General features: G+C 38.3%; 1 protein-coding gene across 5 annotated transcripts in view; it reads left to right on the top strand.

Annotated features, from left to right (window-relative positions):
• Positions 1-17,858, top strand: part of NOX4 (NADPH oxidase 4) — a 102,300-nt gene that overhangs the window by 55,500 nt on the left and 28,942 nt on the right. For all 5 annotated transcript variants that reach the window (XM_071733459.1, XM_071733468.1, XM_071733485.1 and 2 more), the window contains one exon: positions 12,044-12,125. In XM_071733459.1, coding sequence (XP_071589560.1) covers positions 12,044-12,125 — 82 coding nt within the window. The remainder of the gene's footprint in view (positions 1-12,043; positions 12,126-17,858) is intronic.

Raw genomic sequence — 17,858 nt, 5'->3', positions numbered from 1 at the left:
ATTGGAATGGGCTGCCCAGGGAGGTGGTGGATTCTCTGTCCCTGGAGGTTTTTAAATAGAGACTGATGTGGCACTCAGTGCCATGGTCTGGTAACCACAGTGATAGTGGATTAAGGGTTGGACTCAGAGGTCCTTTCCAACCCAGATGATTCTGTGACACTGTTGTGTATGTGTAGAAGTTGATAAACAGTGGATGCTGCTTAGGTCTGTGGCTTACCTGGAAGCAGAAAAGTCTAAGTTATACTGTAAAAATTACCATGATTATAAGAGAGAACTCTGGGGAGAGATCCTGGAAGGTCTGTGGATCCAAATAGGATCACATTTGTGGGTTTCTGTGTGTTGAACATAGGGAAACTCAATGGAAGGAGGCATTTACTGAGGGCTGTTGACACATTTTTAAGTGTTGGAGGGGGATTTTGAAGGAGAGGAGGAGTTTCAGAGATGACTGGATATTTTGAGTTTTGCTGAAATGGCTGCTGTGATGATTTTACTGTATTGTTGATGATCACCAGGACACCGAGAAGCCTCCTTGCGTTATGTGAAATGAAAATAAATGGGTGGGCAGTTTGTGCTCTTCTGTGCGTTAAGCAGTTTTAAGGACTATCTTTCTCCATAAATTTAGCATATTCCCTTATGCATTAAGCACACCGAAAATGCTGTTTCCTCAAGGAAAAATGCCACAGACAACCACGCACATTTTCAAAGACAAAGTTGTGATGCTTTGCTGGGCTTTGCCAAATGACTGGTGCCAGCCTGACAGCACAGGGCTTTCACTCAAGGATCTCACTTACACTGTGTTAGCTGAGTGTCTCTTGAGCTTAGCAGCAACTGCTTTGAAAAAGGCTAAATTTATAATTACAGGAAGACACTTCCATAATTTCTGTTGTTTGATGTTTGCATTTTTTTAAAGAGTTGAGGTAATTATGTTAATTGTGCCCTATTGCTATCAAGCATGGCAAGTGAAATTTTCTCAGTGTAGTTTCCAAATAAAGCAGCATTTCATTAATCCAAAACTTAGTTTATAAATAATATTTCTTTCAGTCTCCTGTACTTCTCAACACGTAGGTGCCAGTATGTGCCATTTCTGTATAAGGAGGGTTTTATAATTTCTGTGCTATTTAATATTGCTGAATTTGTGGTGTTACATTGATACACGTTGCTCTATTCCATGTCCTTACTGGTAACTAAAAGAACCAAAAGATAGATATATAATACCAGTTATAAAAATTTATAAAAGCATTTTTTTCAGAAAAGTACTTTCCAAACCATTTCCTTATGATGATGGCAGGAGCTGTGCGATCTAAATCACATTGAACCACTGGTTCTTTGTTCTAGAACATAATTATCAAATGTAGTATTACATAATATTTTCAAGCTTTTCTTTCCCATTCAAGGCTAAGAATACTTTTTCTGTTGCCTTGAGTAGTAAAAGCCTTTCTGTCATGTAAAAAACATGTTTATTTGGTCTTTTATTACATTCATAACATCATGGTACTTGAAAGACAGAGACAACAATATGGTTGAAAATCCCACAGCATATTTTGCTAGTGCTAAGTCAGCAAATATACATATTTTAAAAAAATTATTGAAGAAGAGTGAAACCAAACTGCCCAGAATATGTTATATATTGTTTGTATTCAGGGAGTGGGCTGGCTTACATTCTCAGGAATGACTTGTCTAATACAGATGTAAGAAGAAATAACAGAATTGCTCCCAGCAGGGTGAAATTGAACCAGATTTTAAATACATTTCCTGATGCACTTGTGTACATTATGTTTTATCACCTATTAAAAAAAAAAAAAAAAAAAAAAAAAAGAAAAAGAGAAAAAACAGTATCTAATGGCTCATTACATTTGCCAGTCATTCAGATGATTTCCTGCTGAGGTTTTGATATTATGCTTTGAGAGATACTATAAGAAATGGAGCCTCAGATGTGAGGCTTTGGAATAAAAATTGTATTTCTTCCTGGTGGATCATCCCCAGTTGAATATCAAAATTTATATAGAGAATAGGATCCAGCTGAGCTAACTCAAGTTAAAGTGGATAACACTTTATTCTGTGTTATGCTTCAGTGCACCTAGTGCTAGGATTGCTTTTAGGGAAGAATGTGTATGTCTGCTCTGGAAGACAAGCAGCTCAACACACAGAAGTCCTTTTTTTTATATATAAATGGAGTCTCTGAATACCTCATTTCTTTCGTTTCTTATTTGGAGCCTTGTTACTGTTATTTCTAGCATTTTGGTTTAGCTAGGTGGTTGGCTAGACAGTTTCCCCCCCAGGGTGAGGATCAGAGCTGGTTTATTCAAGCTGTCTCTTTTTCAGCTTATCCCCTGGCCCTCAGCACAGACCTGAGAACAATTTAAGCCTTCAGTGTAGATACTCACAGAACTGGGCTGTGGGGAAGTAGAAGTTGTGCTTAATGACCTTACTAACATCAGTTAAGCCTGGGTGATTAGCAACATCATTCACAGCTGCTGCAGTTGGAGGGAAGCAGGATGGGTAATCTCACCCTTCCCCCCAGTCTTATAGTGCAAGGCTAGGAGTAAGGGGGCATTGAGAAGGAAACTCCTGTTCTTTTCTGCAAACTCTTTTTTCTTTAGGAATGTTCGTTCCCCTCCCATCCCTGACTCAACTACGAGAAGCCAGCATCCACCTTGCCCAGCCTCTGGAATGCCAGCTTCTTGGCTTCATGGTCATCAGCTGTGGGGACAGCTGCCTCCTAACCTGCTACATCCCTCACCTCAAACAGTGGGGTTGCAGTTTTATCTAAAGGTGACAATCAGTACAAACAGCACAAAATACTGATTGATTTTTTTTTTCTCCCATTCAAATAGCTGCTGATTGTATCAGTGAAATCTAGGGTGACTAGGGTGACTTCTAAGAAAGGAGTTGATTGGAACAAAAGACCTGGGATGTCCTTAGCTGTGATGTCTCTATGAGGGGCATCCTTTACTAGGCCAAAATCTGCTAGTGCTTCCCTCCTGTTCCATGGTAATGGAGTAGGAGTGCTTTGTACAAGACTGGCCTGGTGTGTGGGTTTGGGTGTGCAAAACATTTTATGCATCACCCACCTCAAGAACAGTGGCTGAGGATAAAATATAATCTTATCAGCCTTAAAGTTTCCCTAATATTGCACAGGGAAAGGTTCACTGGATCTTGAATCCAAATTTCATGGAATGTTCCCTCTGAAATCTTTTGTCCTGTCTACTTATGCTTTTGAGGCAGTAAAGCATATGAAGCCAGGCTCTCCTCAGTGGTGCCCAGTGAGTGAAAAACTGGCACAAAGTGAAACACTTGAATTTCTTTTTAAATGTAAGAAAAAAATTTTCCACTGGGTGACGGGTGATCAAATATGGGCACAGCCTCCTCAGAGAGATTGTGAAGTTTCCATCCTTGGAGCTATTCAAAACTCAACATACCTGTGAGTGACTTGCTCTTGCTGACTCTTCACACAGCAGGATGATTGGGCTAGATTGTCTTCTGAGATCCCTTCTGTCCTCAACTACTCTGTAATCTATGTACATATTCAAATGTAATAAGGAAGCTGTGTCTGGATTAGTAAGAGGGTGGAATGATCCTATGTTTACAGTCTAAGTTGAGACCAAATATGAATAGAAAAAAAATGCATTCCACTGACTAGTGGTTGTTTTGTTATGACACAGAACTTTAGCCTTGGATGGGATTAATACCATTATTTAGTCACCATCATTTAAATGTGTTTAATGAAAAGCTCTTATAGCATCTTCAAATGTATAAAATATATTACACTTGCAAGCCTAATAATATACCTGGCTAAAAATACCAGTGCACTTATGCATGTGGGTATGAATTGATGTTTGATACACTTGGTGACAAACTAATACACATGGCTGGAGATTACATGACCATGGAAGCCCGAGAATATGAAGACATCAGCTCAGCTGCAATGCAGAGAAAAATTATTAGAAGATCAGAGAATAAAGGAGATCAGTGTGCAGCTGGGTATTGGTATTACTGTTGTGGTCCCAGGACTTGAATCATGTGTCTTGTCTGTATCTCTCAGAGATCCTGGACAGAGTTCAGGAAGGAATGACAAAGATGATCAAAAGCATGGAAAGGCATCCAAACACAGGAGTATGCACAGCTGAGTATGCAGGGATTTTTTAGCTTGGAAAATAGATAATTCAGGGGAATATATCAGTGGTCTACAAAATCTTGCATAACGCTGAGTATAAGGGAATAGGTAGGGCCTAACTGTTCACAACTCCTTTCAGCATCAGAACTTTTGGCTATCAAATACAGTCAGTAAGACACTATTTCAGAGCAAACATAAGATGGTGACTCTTAGTGTAGTGGATAAGAGACACATGGAACTCCTTGCTGAAGGATGTGGGATAGGTTAGGGCTTACATCCAAGTACTTTAAAGAAAAGTCAAGACATTTCTTGATAGACAAACCACCTTAGGCTGGCAAAGTGGCATCAGGAGGGTCTTGGCCTGTGCTGATTATTCCATAGGAGCCTGCATGTGAAGCACAACATTAGTGTAGAAGTGCCCTGGGTGTGAATCAGTACAGGCTGATGGATTGTGCCTTTGCACAGCTTTTTAGAGATAAACCCTCTGAGGCTTGGCAGTGTTGGATAATGTTGCAGTAATTATGCAGCTGGGTAGTACCTCCATTTCCCAGGGAGCTTTTGAAAGTCGGACTTTCTCTAGTTTCTGTATCAGATTACAAAGAGATAACCATGCATCTTCCTCATGCATAACTTGAGATAAGTTGAGCCTTTTTTTTTTTTTTTTTTTTTTTTTTTTAATGTAAAGGAATTTTTAGATAAAGTGTCATAATTTACCTTAAGGCCAAAAAAGGATATACTGATGCTTCATCATTTCTGGCATGTTATGAAAGAGGGAAGTGCACCAGTTGTGAAGGAAATGGTAGCTGAGCCTGTGTGCATTGAACCCCTGGGGAGTTCAAACAGCCAAATATGGCAATTGTAGAACTTTTGGGCTAGAAAAGTCTGTGTAAGTAACATTTGCTTCAGATAATGCATTTATAAAGATATTTTTTTAAAGTTAAAGCTACCTTTTTGAGTCTTTCTAAACTGTGTTTTGTTGTTGTACTTTGTAAGTGTGAAGTAGTGGAATGAATTCTTCTGTCATGACAGAAATAGTCTTCAGTTAGAAGTTACTTGATTAAGATATTGATTTTGAACTCCAGCAGTGTAGCTAATTCCCAGCTCTGCCAGGGCGTTGCTGAACAACCTACGGAATGTTTTCTAGCACAGTACTGAGCATCAAGACTTCTTAACTTTGGTGTTCTATCCACTTCTCTTCACTGCCTGTCTGAGTAACCCAGAGTCTGGCTGTGTAATAATAGCAGTCTGGGTAGCTCACTGCTGTCTTTTTCATGTTAAATGTACAAAATGCAGTCTAAATATGGCCCTTGGCATCTCTCTTTTCCTTGTTTTGAAAGAAAGCAAGTGACGCTTTTTCTTTCCCATCATTTATTTTCTATGTTTTTAAGGTTCCTTGGACAAGAACTGCCTTTTACTCTTTTTCCTTATTTTCCCGCCTCTGCTTAAACAGTCTAAACTGCAACAGAAAATATTGAGCAGTAAAGTGATTATTGTTTATTCACCTAGCTTAGAAAATAAAGATGTCAGTTGTCTTTCTGTAAAAGCTTCTGTATTTTCCCTAAATTAATATAAATAACAAATATTATTTAACTTTCTGGGTTTTACTAGGTTTTAATATTTTTTAGCATCTCTGTAAACTGGTCAGGAGGGTAGGAAATGGTGAAAAAACAGAAGAATTAAACTCCATGAAGCTTAAGGGATTGAGAATCATGGAAGATCAAGCTGTTCAAAAACCCTGTCTCTTTGTATCAATAAAAGTATGTGTCAGGGGAATTCCAAACTTATGATATAATTATTTTGGAACTTTTATCTCATCAACATTATCTAATCATTGTTTTCTTTCCTCATCTTTTAATCTGATGGAGCAGATTTGTAGCAATGACTCTTCAAGAGGAAAGAAGTGAAATTTCCCTGACTTCAGAAATTTTGTCCATAAACCACAAGTCAGACTAAAATATTGAAAATCTCAACTTTATGCCATCATGTCACTCAGAATGGTTTTACAGCCTTTAACTGGAAAAGGCTTTTTCCTAAATGTCTTTCTTTTTACAAGGCAATGAGTAACTACTTTTGACAGCATTTCCAAACTTACAGAGATTGAAAAAAAGTCAGATTTTAGTGGGTCTCAAATCCTCTTAAATGCCATTGACAGTTTTAAGAAAGCTGACTTCATTACTTATTTTTTTTTTAAATATTGCAAAGTGTTGAGGATCTATACAAAGGAGGTGCTCCAGACCACTCTACACTTTGTATAAAACTAGGCAGACTTTTTTAGTTTTAAATTTCAGGGATTGCAAGTGTCCATGTAGTGAAAGATGGAACTTAGGTTTTTGTCTTAATGAATACAGCAGTGCTACAGGCAATTACAGAAACATGACTACAAAATATGCAAATGTGTGAGAGTGTTGCTATGGATAGACCTTTGCTAGAAAGGCAGACTGGACCACAATGTTCTGGACTTCTGAGCCAATTCTGTTCTCCTGTCAATGAACTGTCAACCAACTCTCCTGGTTCCTTTCTAATCACGTTTCTGGGTTTTGGTTTTTTTTTTCTAAGGAACTTTGATTAAAAAAAATATAAACCCATAAAATTGATATAAAAATCCTTATCCCATAAAAAGCAATTACCATCAGTTACACAGTGTTCTTAAATGGGTTGATTGCATGCAATTGAATGTGATTTTATTAGAGGTTAAGACTGGTCTGAAGCTGCTTGGTAAAAGGTGGTTGGGTATTACAAAACAGTAATACCTCAGACTTCAGTACTACTGTGGCTTCATAGATAGAAAACTATCAAAACTCTGAAAGAAAAGAAATTTGATTTTTTTCAAGACTCTTGAAATTCAGTGGAGTGAGTTTTCTGTTACTTTCTGTAAAGTATTTTATACCAAGGAGAAGAACCACAAGACCTGACTTTAAAGTCAAATCTGACACAACTCTAGTGTGTAATTTGTATCACTTTGAAGAAGATGCCAAAGCAACAAGAGCTTTAGGGATGTGACAGCATTGAAAAACAAGTCCGGAGCTCCCTGTGCCACAGTCTCTCTGCCCACAGAATACAAATAATAAATTGCCTTATCCATAGGAACCTTCTGTATAAAAATATGAAATTAATTGTTTTTACCTTTAGAGCTCCAGATATTAAAATATTGTAAAATTTCCCTCTGTCTCTCCTTTCTAATAGTGTATCCTGGAAAAGTAAACTTGCCTGTGTTTGAATGGTCTTCAGGCAGTACCCCCATTTCTGCTCACATTTTTTAGCATTCCTGTTTATTCCCCATACTGACCATAACCCCGTTCTGCTTGAGAGCAGTGACATGCATCTAAATATTTCAGAAGGGAAACTTTCCTTGAAATGTATCATTCTCTCCTTGTAAATTGGTAAGTGGTTTGTCATAACAGGTACTTTGAAGATGTTAGAGGAGGGTTTGTACAGATATTCCAGGAGCTGACTTGTGAATATATTGATCTACGAGCAGGGAGGTTTTAAAGTTTCCAACATAAAAATTAGAAAAGAGGGAAGAAGAAGTAACTGAGAGACAGAGAAGAGAGGGCAATGTGAGAGGACAGATTACATTTCTAAAACTTTCAATGTCAAGCTTTCTCTTCTCCTTTATAGTCTATAACCTCAATTTAAGAGGACAGGACATAAGATTGTGTGATTGCATCCAGCCCCGGGTCATCACATGTAACTGTAATACACATTTAGCTAAACAAATATGATCCCAGTGAGATTGTATAGACTGAGGACTTCTCACTGACCAAGGATTTGGAAGGAACTGTATGCTCCAAATGAAAGCCAGGAGGTAATGGAGATGCTAAGCATGTGGAAAAAATTATTTTAGGTGTAAGACATGACCGCGCAACCATTCTTCCCATCTATGAGAGCTTAATCACTGTGGGCAAATTTATGGGAGAGCCAGTGGGATGAGGTCTGCAGTGTCACACTCAGTAGAATGATGAGCTAGAACAGACTTAAACTAATGCAAATTGCATGGTTAGAATGAGGGACAGAGAGAGATAATTGCAAAATTTCAGGAGTCTTTAAAACTTGGTAAAGGAAATGTTATTCATGTTTTCTTAGTAAATCAGAGTAAGACCTAACTAAAAATCTCATTTTAGGTAGAAAGCTGTAGGAAATGATGGAATCAAATTTGGGAGATGTGTCTCTCCACATATGAGTATTTGTGTCTACCTTTGGTTCTATCAACTAGTGACAGCAAATCAAAAGTACGTAAAATTTCTCTAATTATTATTTTCATCACTTCTCAAGTCTTTTATTTGTTGCTGTAGGACTGATTAGAAGAAAATCTTAGTTTTCTTTAAAAATTCCTCCCCTTGGAAGCTATCATGGTGATTCTTTTTTCCTAGCAAATTGGAGAGCCCTCTCTTGTCAAACGTTAGGCTTCTGATATTCACTTTTGTAAGAACACGAAAATTACATGTGTTCTGTCAGTAGCTGCTAAAAATCTTGTCACCTCCATCATCCCCTTGCTGGATAGTCCTTAAAGGCAATAGTGTCATTTGCATCCGTGTGAATTTTGTACTGAGAACATGCATGTGTGATATGAGAATGTCCTAAACCTGAAAGGTCCATGCAGGACCATATGTCCTACGTGACAAGTTAATACTACAGGTTTCTGTTCAGTGTGTCATTCATTCCTCTTAAGAGGATTTACAGAACGTGGAGGCTAAATATGCAGGAGGAAGCTGTGAGGTGTATTTGAGATGGGGTGAAATGCTACCATATAGCTTAATTGTTGCCATGGAAAAATGAGTAAAGTCCTACAGTAAAAAGAAAATACATCTGCCTGGGAAATTTGCCATAGCGTGCGGAAAAAAAATAAAAGTTGACTTTAACTAAAACAAGATCCAGTAGTGAAGCTGTTTAGGCCAATTTCAGATGCTATAACTTGGCTTCTTTCGCTCCAGTACTGGCCAGCCCTGTCACATTACTATTCAAAATATTTTCAAGCTCACAGCTTGTTGAATTGAGTCTGGGAGTACAGCCAAGTAGACTGGATCAATGGGGAAGGGCAGCAGCGCAAGAAAAAGTCACAGTATAGGGGATTGAGATGGAATGTGCCTGTCTGCCTGGGTGCTGTCCATCTCAGGTAGAACAGTGGAGTGGAACAGACCTGTGCTCTTCCCAGAATGTGTTTTTTTCTCCTCAGAGTCACAGGCCCTTTGCAAGGCCTATCAAATCAGTTTCACTCACTCACAAAAAACGTGGTGTGGCACAGTGTTGAACTGAAGAAAAACATATCTCTCCATGCTTTGCATTGCTTTTGGACCTGGTAATAGACTCTAAAAAATAACTCTTGTCTCCCTCCCCTTGGCAAATACTTAATCATGGTTACTCACACCATGTACTAGAGGTCAAAACCCACAAGTCATGGGAGGAAGTGCTATTGTTCCATGTTTGCCATTGAAAACTTCCTCTCATTCCTCCACCAGAAACACCCAAAGTTTGTTGTCCATTCAAAGCCTTTTAATAAGGGGTTTCAGTATCTAGGATTGTTTTGGGAGATATCCAAGGTAGGGTTGCTAGTTAACGTGTTCACTCTGACAAATATACAGTTGGATATTTCGCATGAGTGAAAGCTTCCTGAAGCTTTCAGTTCTTTTTCAGTGGCTTTTGAAGATCTACAAGGATGACAGGGCATACCCACATACAGCATATTGCTATGTCCCAGAGGACTGAGAAAAAAGCAAATCTCTGCATATTTCTGAATATTTAAGAAGAGGTCAAGAAGTAGGTGTAATAGCAAGCTTTTTGTCAAGACGATGAGCAGGCTGTTCCCTGAAAAATACTCATTGAGTTTCATCTCCATCTTCACAGCATTCTATTTATTGCAGTTGGCCACATTCAGTCTCTGTCCTGGATATGTACAGGGAAAGCTAAGTTGACATTTTGGAGATGTCTCAAGAATTTCACAGGTACAAGTGCTTATTTCTTTCAAAATTGAATCTGGAAAGGTGTAGAAATAAAGAAATGAAGGTTCTAAGCATCAGCCCTACTTATGTCACTGGCAGTTCCTGGTATCTTCTCTTGAGATGTTTGCAATACATCATAGCCAGCTGATGAAAGACTAGGTCAGACCATTTGAGACAACTGGCCTTTAAAACTGAGCCCTTTACAGAGAGTTTTTCTTCTGGATTTATTGTGCTTTCCTCTAAGTATTGTAACTTTCTGTAGCATGGATTTGTTTTTTCTGCTGCATAGCAGAATTTTGTCTAAGTTAATAGAATTTAGTTATGATGACATAACAGTACATAAAACTGATTGTTAAGAAAGACATCATATACTAACCTGTAAGAAGTAAAAAAGCTGCTATGGTTCCTTTCTGGAGCTGAGAGATTCAGAATTTTCCCTCCACTAATTTTCTGTGCCTTGATTTCCTGATCTGTAAACCTGGTGTTAAAGGATGTTTGGAGATACATAGGGACATAAGGGGAGGAAAGACTACACTCATCCTGGGGTAGGGCTTTTACATGGGTGTGTAGTGAGACAACAAGGGGAAATGGTTTTAAACTTGAAGAGGGGTGATTTAGGTTAGACATTAGGAAGAAATTCTTTATTTTGAGGGTGGTGAGACACTGGCAGCCACAACTTCTTGGAGCAGCCTGTGCCAGTGTCTCAAACCTGGAAGTGCTCAAGGCTGCGTTGGATGGGGCCTTGAGCAACCTGGTCTGGTGGGAGGTGTCCCTGCCCACTCAGGGAGGTTGGAATCAGATGATCTTTAAGGTCCCTTCCAACCCAAACCAATCTAGGATTCTATGATCCTCAGGTTCAGATTCCAGAATGAAAAACATACATGGAAGAGTTGGCTAGTTCAGAGAAATGCGTAGTACAGCTGCTACCCACAACAGAGGCTACAAGCTGTGGTTTAGCAAATGGAGGATAAAATATGTACCTGAAGACTTCAAGCCTCAGTTATAAGGTATTACAGAAAGTGTAAGATTTCTGGGCCACTGAAGGGCTGGTTAAATAAAGATTCCAGGTCACGTAACGAAAGAAACAGAATGTTCCATGCTATGAAGAGCTACCAGGTGTTCTAAAGGGATTTTGGCTTGGGTAGGAAATTGCCTTCCATCCCTGAATCTGGGTATTAAATGAATTTGGGGGGTGTTCCTGTCTTCCAGGAACTGAGAAATTGGTACTGATACAAGGTCCTACAGATTTCCCTTATCTATTGTTGTCTAAACACCTCTAGAGAAAGGCATCAAAGGCAGTTACACAAACCATGGCCTCTCGTTCACTTGGTGGTCTGTGAAGCCAGGTTACAAAATCCTTACCTACTGCAGATGATCCTATAATGTAGTTTTCTAAATGTATGGTAGAGAACAAAAAGCAATCCAGTCTTGAAACCTTCTTTGAAAACACCAATGAGTCAGTTACCCAAGGACTCGTACTGCAATTTAATTTAGATTAATTAATTAATCAATCTATGGGTTTTTTTAGCCTACTGTGATCCTTAAGTGGTTGGTGAATTCGTAATTGCTCCTCTTTTCTGTTTAGGCTTAGCTCTTAAAGGAAGGGCCTGTTTATGGCTCTCTGTGTATGATACTCAGAAGACCTGTATGCAGACCTCAGAGACTTGTAAGCACTACTAGAATTCAATATTGGATGAAAAAAGATGACATTTTATGATATTGATAAAAGGGTGTACGGGAAACAGTAATTTCTAGTCTCAGCAGCAGTTTTATATGAATATATAGATCTAATTCCCTTTAGCTTCGTCCTGTGATAAATATTGCTGGAGAATTCACTGATCATACTGCTTGCTTACTTGTGGCCTGAACTTATAATGCAGAGTCACGATCTGGGTTTTGTTTTGTTTTTTCTTTCTTTTTTTTTTCTTTTTTTTTTTTTTCTCTTCTTTTTTTTCTTCTTCCTTTTTTTTTCTTTTTTCCTTTGTCCTGACAGAAAGATTTCGGGATTTACTGCTTCTACATTCAAACCAAGATACAGAGATTCTGCCCATCTTTCAGCAGAGGCGCTATCCCAAGTAAGTAAGATCGTCTTCTTGGGAGAAGTAAAACCCCTGTCTTTTGCCAAGAGGGAGAATGAAGCATTTATAGCACTGGGCATGCTTTTGGTGTGAAGTTCTAAGGCAGAGCAGTGTCAGGGAGAAGCAGCCATGCTTTCCAGGCACACCCAGCTGTCAGCAGGGAGGTGGTGGCAGAGTGGAGGCTTTAGGTTTTCCGGATCAGTGTCTGGTGGAGCTTTGTTTCACTTGACACCGTGTTGAGTGTTGACATAGGCAGATGTTTTGTTAGGGTAATCCCCCTTCTTTTCTTGTGGAATTCCATCATTTATAGTGACAAATTCCCTTGGATTTTAACAGGGTCCCCTCTGGAAACCTGCAAGCACTAGAAAACATTTTTTTCTGCCATTTTTAGGGATATATGTACAGACAAATAAAAACAAAAAAAATGTGTGTTGTGTGTTAAGGAGGTCTTGCATGTATTGAGTATCCTGAACAAAACTTCTTCCCCCAGTAACATACATGAATGAAGCAATAAATGCTCTACATATAGTACTGGTTAAAAGAAACACTTTCAGCTAAGTCTTGCAAAGAGGCTGTGAAGGGAAAGGAAGAAAAAGAAAGTGTCATCACATAAACTATGACCAGAGACCAAAGTGAGCAATGAAAGAAAGCAAGTACAGGATGGACAGAGGGAGAAGGAAGAAATAATGTCTGGAGTCCAGCAATGATGATGGGAATAAGCAAATTTATTTATTTTAAATGCTATTGTCAGCAGGTTCATGAAATACATAAGAAGCCAGTGGAGCTAAGTGTTAAAATCTGATAATACAATTTTTTTAAAAAAACAGACAATAATGGAGGGCCTGAGTTCTGAAAACCAATCCACTTCCTCATTCTGAATACTCAAAAATAAAAGGAGTCAGGGTTCAAATCCTTATACTGAAAATGCTGAAATTTTGCACTGACTATGAGACAGGATTTTATCCCCCTGAATTTTTTTTTTCATTTTCTACTCTTGCTGGTTTGCTGCCATACTATGGAGGTACAATATATGAGAATGTGTGAGACACCTTATGTTGATGGCCTGGTCTCACTTTGTTTCACTAGGACTTCCATTATTTATTATCTTTATTCCTTTGGAGCTCAGTAGCAGTTTTTTTCATGGTAGTAGAACTCTTTGCTTGAGTTAGATCGTTTCACTGATGGTGTCTCAGACTGGTCTGAGAACCCACCTCATTGTCCTTCCCCAAAAAATGGACTTACTGCTTTACAAATCATTCCCAAGGTGTCTCACTTTCCATTTTTACATTTGATTTATTGCTAATATTCTTGGCAAACAGAATCTACTAGCAATGATACAGATTTTCAAATTAATGGCTGAATGAGTTCTTGTTGTCTTCTGTTCAGTGGAAGCTTCAGCTCTTTGAAGATCACACAAATATCTTGTAGTATGAAGCTCTATTGCTATTAAAGTTACAGTGGCCTTGTATCAGAAATTGATACATGTTTTCAACCACATTACTTGGCAAGATTGACTGTTCCCTCTAATCTACAAAATCAAGCTTTGGCACATAACTGAAAGAGAAGGTTGCATATATTCTTAAAAGGTTTCTGTTTATAGCATCATTAATTGGTGCAAGTTTGTTCTTGTTACAGAAATTCATCATGTATTATACATTAGAGACATGGTTTAGTGGTGGACTTGGCAATGTTAGGTTAACAGTTGGACTTGATGCTCTTAAAGATCTTTTCCAACCTAAATGATTCTATGATTTAGAAACTGGGTGAAAACTACTGACGTGTCCTCTGTTCCCTAGGAGTGGTCTTTCAAGTGAAATATTTGTGTTCAGCAAGGTAGGACACCTGTTCATATTATATTTTATTCTATTCCCATGTAATTTTTCCCCTTCCCTATGCTCATTTTCATTGGAAGATCTATTAAGAGAAATGAAGATAATGAACAGCCAGATTTCATAAATCAGTGTCCCTTCCCTGACTTCAGCTGAGCAATAGCTGTAGAAGGATCTGAGCAAGTTAAGGTCATTCTAATGAGATGTTGTCATGGGGCACAAGCTTGGAGCTTGTAATTCTCAAGGAAATTCTAAGAATATGGAAGGTTAAAAATAGAGAATTATTAGTAGTGACTTAGCTGAATAGCATGACTGAACAGGGCTTAGGGGACAGGAAGGATAAAATTTGCATTTATTTCATACAGACATACAGCCAAAAGAAGGAGACTGGAAAGAAAGATGGTCAGCACCTCTGAGGATATTCAGTCATAGTAATAAATATTAAAGGCTAAATGACCAAACTATAATCCATCAATTTTTTTTAATTTTGAAACCTGGATGTTCTAATTTGAATTATGTTCTTAAACATTTGTTCTGTTAAGACCTGAATGCCTACCCATGGAAGATCAGGCTCATTTTGAATATGAACTTGTTCTCAGAGAAGAAGTCTGTGCACTGGAATGGCTGGAAGAGGTCTCCTAAAATATGCATACACATTGGTCTGGATTTTCTGGGGTAAATGTGTCAAAGAAACATGGTTTGTATTTCTGAAAGGAGAAACCCAGGATCTTTTCACAATCCTTGTGTTTTCCTGGGTTTATTCTGCTGGTCTTGCCTTAGCCAAAAAGCAAATGCATACTCGTGACATGTAGAGGAGATTATTACAAAAATTCAGGCTTGTAAAGCCACACAGCCCATAGCAAGTGTTTCCTTGAGTTACCACTGTGTCCACAAGTGTTGGCATTGTGAGTGGTGGTTCTCATCATGTCCTAAGGACTGAGCTACAGTCATCACATCAGTACAGCATCTGCCCAATCTGCACAACCCGCAGTATGTGTCCTCTTACTTTTCCCTACAAGGTTGCAAAGCAGGAGCTTGGCTTTATTTTACACTTTACTTATGTGACAATGTAACTTTGTCTTGGAAAAAAATTATATTTATAGGGAAAGGAATACATAAGTGTGTTTTCCCATAAATGCCTACAGTGTAGCTTCTTCAGGAAACATGCAGCACTGGGCATGGCCACAGGTTACTGAACTGGCAGGACCATTCTAATCCAGGCAAGTCTTTCTGAAACATCAAGTGGTTGTCAGAGGATGAAACGTAGTTCAGGAATCAAATATCACTAGACCCCTCCTATCCACCTCAGCTGGAAAGACACCTGTCCACAGAGAGAAATGTTTTGAGGAGAAAATCTGTCCCCTAGCTGACATGAAGACATCTTCATATCCCTGAGGATTCGCATTCCTAAAACTAAGAATAAATCTGCAGCTGTGAGCAGACAAATGGGCTGGGGTGTGTAGCAGCCACCGAGTGAATTTGCCTGGAACCAAATCACAGCCATAACTGCAGCTTGTTCCTTCTCTTCTCCACTTCATGAGTGTGCTGAAGTCACTGAGGTGAGTTACACCAACGTGATCAGGCTTGTCAACAAACTAAGCCACTTTCTCTGAGTCTTACCCTCAGTTGTTGCTTTGACAGTGAATATTAGGGCTCCTATATATACTCTCACTGTTCAGTTTCACTCTTAGCACGTGTCTGCAGGAGCTTTTCACACGCTGCTATCAAGCTCATGTTTTCCTTGGTTCCCCACTTCACTGATGACATTTCCACTGTTTCAATTACACGGATTCACTCATAATGGCAAGAATTGCTGTAGTACTGATAGAGGCTACAGAGAATTGCTGCTGAAGAAGATGTTATTATCCCCATTTATTGGGCTATAGAGTCAAGCATGTGACAGGGTGGTTGGTGCTGGCAGTGGTGACCTAGATTGCTCCATTCCACCACAGTTTTATGGCATTTTCCTGCTGACTCCACTCTGCTTCTGACCATCTATGCTGTGTGTGCAAGGGAAGGATGGATAAATGCCTTACAACACTGTAGAGAAGTCTCTTGTAGCTGAGCCTTATAACACCATAGAAAAAAAAAAGACAAAAAAAAAAAAAAGACAGGTGATAGAAGAAGTGTGAGAGTGAGGAATTAAGTTGGTGGGTGAAAAATGCAGGAGAGAGGCTGACTGCACACAACAGAAATGCTATTGGCAGCTTTTTAGCAGATTTCTCTGTATATGAGTGACTTGAGAGTTCAGCTGTACTTTATATTTTCAAAATATTGCTGAAATCCTCAAACACATATGTGGTTTTTTTACAGGGATTATTTGCTGGCTTTTTTTTTCACTCTTCAGAAATATTTACAGTCTTCTTTCTTATCTTCTGTGGGTTTGGTGGAAAAGTTCTGGGATGATTCACAGATTTTAAGAACAGAAGGAGCTGTTATGTTCCAGCTAATTTGAGTCCCTTCTTAACATAAGCCATAGAGCATTACCCGATAATCCCTGCAGCAAGCTTCTGTTTCAACTGGAACATGAATTTAGATAGACATCCAGTTTTTAAATTAAGATGTTAAAAACTGGAAAAATTGCAAGCCTTTAGATCAGCTTGTTTCAGTTTTTAATTACTTCATGTATGTATAACATCAATTTCTTTAGTTTCAGTATCCAGTCTCTGCCATCTCACTATACTGTTTTCTGCTTGGAATTAATTTAAAACATACTCTTGAACAAATTAAATAAATAAAGATTTTCTTTTTTTCTGTTTTCATTTTCCTTTTCTTTTTTCTTTCTTTCACTTTCTTTCTCCTTCATCTCCTCCTGCTTTTCATCCCCATCTCCTTTTTTTTTTTTTTTTTTTTTTTTAAACATGGGCAGGAATTAAGATTAATTGATAACTATTTCCATAACGTGTTTATAGAGAAATAACAGCGTTTCTTTGTAGTCAAGTTAGGAGGCAGTTTAAGTCAAGCACTGTGTTATTATTTAAATGGAGTAGCTAAGTATTGAGTATTCCAAAAATATATATATACTTTCCATCAGTAATAAACTTACAAACCTTTCTTTGGCATATATTCTTAGTAATATAAGACAAGACATATCACAGAACAAACAAACAAACAAACAAAAAAAACCCCAAACAAAATACAGGATCTTAATTTATATGTGTATATTTATATATCTTCAAATACATATTTTTGAAGGTCATCTTTGAAAAGCTGGTGAAAATTCCAGCTCAAACAGAGCCTAATGGTGTTATTTAGTTCTCATCATGGAGTAGTCTAGACAGATAGCCAACAGAAAGTTAGTTCCCTAAACCACTGTGCCATCTGGTTCCCAATTGCTACACATTTTAATGATAATGGGTTCATAATGCCAGTTTACTACAGCTTGAGATCTGAGCCAAGAAACTGATAAGATTTCATAAATAATGCCCCAGGAATAAAACTTGTATGTTATTTGTAATTGTGTTGAGAATGTTTTTCTTTTTAGAGGAAAATTATTTCTGTCTAATTAGAGAAAATACTGAGTTCTGATTTCTGGAAATAGTGATGCTCAGACAGGGCATCTGCTGATACTCTCCTGGAATCCCAGATATAGGTATGCACACAAGAGCAGCCAGCAGGATTGTGGCCTAAAAACCCAATTCAGTTTTCATTAGAAACAAAGACAGCATCTTCCTTGGTGTTCAGCAGCAGAGAAATCATGACCTGTGCATTTGTCACTCAGTCATCATCTTAAAGGCAAGGAAATATTTATTTTTAAAAAGAGGTGGAGAACTGGATAGAAAGTCCTTTTTTTGTGAAGTGTTTTACAAAATATGTTCTTTTGTTATGGAGGAGAAATTGAACACTGTTATGAGTTACCGGTGTCACCCAGTAACAATTACCCTGGGGACAAGGCCAGAAA

Source organism: Heliangelus exortis, chromosome 1, assembly GCF_036169615.1.
Source record: "Heliangelus exortis chromosome 1, bHelExo1.hap1, whole genome shotgun sequence".
Taxonomy (NCBI): domain Eukaryota; kingdom Metazoa; phylum Chordata; class Aves; order Apodiformes; family Trochilidae; genus Heliangelus; species Heliangelus exortis.
This window is presented reverse-complemented; position numbering and strand designations above follow the sequence as displayed.